This window comes from Nuphar pumila, chromosome 2, assembly GCF_984573655.1.
Source record: "Nuphar pumila chromosome 2, dmNupPumi1.hap1.1, whole genome shotgun sequence".
Classification (NCBI taxonomy): domain Eukaryota; kingdom Viridiplantae; phylum Streptophyta; class Magnoliopsida; order Nymphaeales; family Nymphaeaceae; genus Nuphar; species Nuphar pumila.
In genome coordinates, this window is record NC_143250.1 from 81817887 (window position 1) to 81822962 (window position 5076).

Sequence of the window (5076 nt, forward strand, 5' to 3'; positions counted from 1 at the left end):
GATTGGGTTGGGAACGGCTATATCCGAAAAAGCTATTTAGCCCAGCACTCACACACACAAAAAAAAATCCAAAAAAAGATCCCTTTATGCAGGCCGTTTTCCAGTCTTCCCTCGGATTCTCCTCCCTCCATGAGCACACCCGAACCTAAATTTTATACTCTCTCTGTTTTCTGAGTTCCAAAAAAAGCTGTGGAATTTGACTTTGAAGCCAAATAACTCAACCCCCAAATTACGTTGCTTCTCATTAAAGGCAGGAAGATCAAGAGAAACGGGCAAAGCTAACAACCAGATCGAATACAAACACGTAACGTGGGATGTTGGAGGGACGCAAAGGTCAACCGCTTTAAACAAAACGTCAGGACAAACCACTTCACACTCCCCGAGCCCAGCAACATTCCCAAAAACCCACCAGCCCTTGTCCAAACGCAGACTCCCCCCACCACCTCTACTCCCCACAACCATAGGCGTACGCCACTCACGCACACAAATGCCACAAAGAAAACCCACCTCTCATTGTAGTCCTCCCAACTCGCCGCTCGCCGTGCCCTGCAAGGCGTATCAGCATCGACTGCCCTTCTTCTACTTTTTTTCTCTCTCTCTCCTCTTTCTCTTGTGCGTCAAATTAATGCCAAAGGCCGTCATCCCCTGCTCATTCGGTGACTTGCTTCGCGGGCTCGTCTGTGATCCTCTTGCTGCCGTGGGCACTCCCTTCCTTCCTGCCCGACCTAGTCGCCTTCCTCGGGATGCACTTGGCTCGAACGACCCCTTCCGTAACCTTCTCCATCACTTCCGATTTGACCACCCTGCGCATCTCCAACAAATGTTGTCAAAATCGTATCGTCTATCGAATGGTTTGGCCAACTATTCAGTTGAATAGGCCCGATACCAATTCTCAAGTGAATCGGGCTAAAAAACAAATGTAAACATATACTGCATCAATCGTGACACGTGTTAAAACCATCAAAATAATATTAAAAATTAATTTTAAATATTTTTTATATTTATTAAAAAATAACCGATTCACGTTAGTACCGTATCGATTTTCTGCTGATTCAGAACGATTCGCACTATACTGACAACATTTATCTCAACAAGAAGTTTGTTTGCTTGTTTTTTCTACTATTCCGGGCGTGATGGATTCTCTCCCCGTGCCAAACGGGACAAGACAACTCTTGCTTTTCTGCCATCAATCCATGGCTTTACTTATTCATCCATTGTCGCGTAGAAACCGTAATCCCCCCCCCCTGAATGGCCAGTGTGGAAACAGAAAGTAAAAATGGAAAGTTTCACAGAATCGACCAAAACAAAACGCTCAGTACCAAGCAGGTGAAACCAATGTTGTCAGTATCGGTATGGGTGCTGAATCGTTCGTTTGGCCACCTATTCAGCTGTATCAGCTGATACCGATAATCAAGTGAATATCTTTCTGTAGCGGCTAAAAATAATAACTCGTATCAATCATAATGTGCATTGCGGAGCTCATAAGTGTTAAAATCATTAAAATAATATAAAAAAAGTATGTTAATATTTTTTATAATTATTAAAAAAATAACCGATTCAGAGATGATACGATGTGTACAGATCGATAGAGGACGATACACACCGATATTGATAACATTGGGTGAAACCGTGAAAACGGCCGGGTACAGATTGCACAACCTTACCGGTTTACCACCACAACCATAAAAGGTATTTCCTTTTTGAAATTTAATTACTGCCAGTGACCAGTCTGCCACCACTAACCAAAGGAAAGCACAAACTCGGCGCAGCTACTGTTGCACCGCAATGTGTTTGCTTTATACGGTAGTCACAGTAATATGTGATTTTACACTTTTAGTGTCCTGATGCAATGATGAAGGGGTGATCAGGACCCGACCGATACCGATACTCAAGTAAATCATTCTCTGTTGGCTAAAAAAATAATAAAAAATATTATCTGTCAATCATAACATGACACTTGTTAAAACATTTAAAATAATATTAAAATTTATTTTTTAATATGTTTTTACATTTAATAAAAAATAGTAGATTCACATTTTAACAATGAAAACTTTTTTTTATGATAATTGACATTTTAACATATAAAAAGTATTTGTCATTGAAATATTATTCAATAGATGCAACCCGTTTCGGGACTGAAGCGTGTCTAACTCGTGTGTCAGTGACACGACACTGAAATGGAGTCGCCTCCTAGGGGAACCGGAGATGGAGACTGTGCCTTGTCTTGCTCTGCCCAATCCCGTTTTCAATCCTTCTTTTGGGATGGCAACAAATGGACCGAGGAAAAACAGGACTCCGCCCTGCCTTGCCCCATGCGAACAGAGGATGGAGAACATGACACGGGGGATGGTGGTTAAAATCAAAAGCCATACCAGAATGAAAGGGAGGATTTTGAGACGGGGCGGGCGGAGGACACCTTGTCCCGTCCTGGTCCACTGCCATCCCTAGATAGAAGGGTGGGTCGCTCTCACTCTTGCCCCCTCTTCATTCAATAACCTTCTCCAGTTGGAACCCTCTCTCTGTTCCCAAACACACAAAGGAAGACAGAACAGCCGGAGCCAAAGAGGGAAAGAGACGTTCACCTGTCTGCGTTGTATGAAGACGACCTCTTCAGGCGAGGGACCTCCGCAGCGACCCCCTGGTCCGATTTGGTCTCTATGAGGCTCCCGCTGAAGTACTCCTTCTCCTCCAGCCGGACACTCGCCGCCAGCCTGGGGTTGTCGCCAGGGAAGCACTCCAGCTTGCCGCCAGGCCCCGCCGAGGGCGTCTTCGCGTGGAGGCAACCCTCGCGGTGAGGCCTGGGCCGCTCCACCGGAAGGGACCCGCAGGAGATGAGCTGCATCAGCAGGGCAGACGCCCTCACCCTCGCGTGGTTCACCGCCCGGACCGACAGCTCCGGCGGCTCCTCCAGCAGCCGGAGGCTCCCCATCCGGCCGTCCTCCTTCATCAGTGCCTCCAGAGTCTCCGGCTGATCCTTGCTGTCCGTCCCCGACGAGGGGCTCGAAGTGGACGGAGGAGGCGACGATGCCTCCTCGTTCAGCTCCGACGACACCGGCTGCGGTGCAGCTGCGGCGATCTCTCTCAGGCCATGTCTCCGCCGGTCGTCCGTCTGCGTTGAGGCGTCTGCCGCCTTCGCGGAGAATTCGGCTAGAGACTCCGCCTTGTAGACCTTGTACTCCGTCACATCAACGGTTTTCCGGCCGGAATCGGCGGACCGATCGGTGCTGCTGGAGGAGGAAGCTTCTATGGAAAAGTCGTGGAGTTGCTTGGACTCTTTGGACGAGTAAGAAGCAGAGGAAGCCTTCTCCAGAGGAGGAGGAGGACGGGGAAAAGAGTTCACGATCTCTGACCCCTTGAGGACGTACTCGTGGCCGTGGATCGGGTAGATGAAGTCGTTCTCGGAGAGATCATGCCAGACGAACCCGTTCTTGTAGCTCCTGCAACGAAGAGGAAGCCCGTAAATTTAGTACTGAAGGAGATTTTTTAGTGAGAAATATTGCGAGATGAGGGAAATCTTAGAGAGTATAGAGAGGTTTGGGGGAGAAAATGCAGGATTACGCGGGAAACTGACTGAAATCAAACGAAATCCAGGGGATTAGCAGGAAAATATACCAAAATTAGTGGAAAACGACGGATAAACAAAGAGAAGAGCAGATATTACTAGGTTAATAAGAAAAAATAGACGGAAAACAAAGAGATTACAGAGATTGATGGAGAAGTAGCTGAGGATAACACAATATTGAAGAGATTAAGCAAGATTTTAGAAAGACAGCACATTCAGTAAAATATATTAAAGTTCAAAAAAAAAATCATACTTCTGATTTCTGAACCAAATTAACGAATCAAAAATAAGAAAAAAGGACTAAAAAGCATCGACAAAAAATAGGTAGAATTCCAAAAAAATTACAAAATATTCAGGAAATTCTTAGCGGGATTTGAATGAAATTCGACAGCATCACTGACGAAAAATGACGAAGAAAGAACAAGAAAAAGACGAGCATAAACAAACGGAGATCAAAGAAATTCGAGGTACAAGCAGAGAAAACCAGGAAATGTACCGCTTCGAAGACCAGGAGTACATAGAAGCGATCCCCTTCCCTCTGAGTAAGTTGAGACGGCTCGTGACGTCTGCAAGAAAAGAAATCAAACACACCCGATCGATTCAAGATGAGTAAAAAAAAACAGAAGAAAAACGCCGATCAAAGAATATCATCTCGTCAAGAAAACAAGAGAATGGGGAAATCCTAGAGAAAGAGAGAGAGAGAGAGAGATCACACCTCTGAGGTAGAGGCCATCGGCAGAGGAGAGGGGGACCTCCATGAAGTGGGGTTGCTCGAGCTGGCCATCCCTGCAGAGGTAGTAGACGACGGGCACCCTCCTCTCCTGCTTCCCCCTCGGCTCCGTCCACACCCTCGTCCGCTCGGGGCTCGCTTCTCTGTTCTTCTTCCCGGCCAGCTCCGCCCTCCCTCCTCCTCTAGGGCTCACGGCCATCGCCCTTCAAACCAGGGATTCTGTACTCTCCCCTTCCTTCGTTCTTCAGCCTCCTCCAAACGGTATCCACTGTGCACTGTAGTAGTCTGGTGAGGGGAGACAGAGAGAGAGAGAGAGACTCTGTGGTGGGGAATGGGAGGAGGGAGGAGGGATTTAAAATCGATGCGGCGGACAAGAACAAAGCAACAAAAATGAGAGCAATTTTGGTACGTTTGACTCTTGTCTCACGTCACACCTCTTGACTCTTTTCTCTTTTTTTTTTTTTTTACTGCAACTTTATTTTTTTATTATCCATATCTAATTTAATATTTTATATTACTTTCTCTGCCTTGGTTATTGATTTATTTGTTTGAATATCATTTTTAGTTCTTTTCACATTAGAGGTAAAATTTAGGTTATGTTTTGGGAGCTTTGCAATGGAATAGAAACACGGTTTTGGAAACACGGTTTTAGTGTTGCCAAAATATGTTTTTTGCCAATATGTGATATTGAGAGACCAAGTTGCCAAAAACAGCGTCTCGTGAAAAGTGTTGAAATGTGGTGTTGGGCCTGTCAGCACCAGTCCTACCTCATTGTTTTAGCAAT

General features: G+C 45.8%; 1 protein-coding gene across 1 annotated transcript; it reads right to left on the bottom strand.

Moving 5' to 3' along the window:
* Positions 1 to 613: 613 nt before the first annotated feature.
* Positions 614 to 4495, bottom strand: LOC149845850 (protein SOSEKI 5-like). The gene is made up of 4 exons (XM_089997756.1): positions 4278 to 4495; positions 4059 to 4128; positions 2583 to 3437; positions 614 to 803 (listed from the first exon to the last, which is right to left on the bottom strand). Exons 1-4 carry the CDS (start codon positions 4489 to 4491, stop codon positions 650 to 652), a joined length of 1293 nt encoding a protein of 430 aa, XP_089853882.1. The 5' UTR covers positions 4492 to 4495; the 3' UTR covers positions 614 to 649.
* Positions 4496 to 5076: the final 581 nt, after the last annotated feature.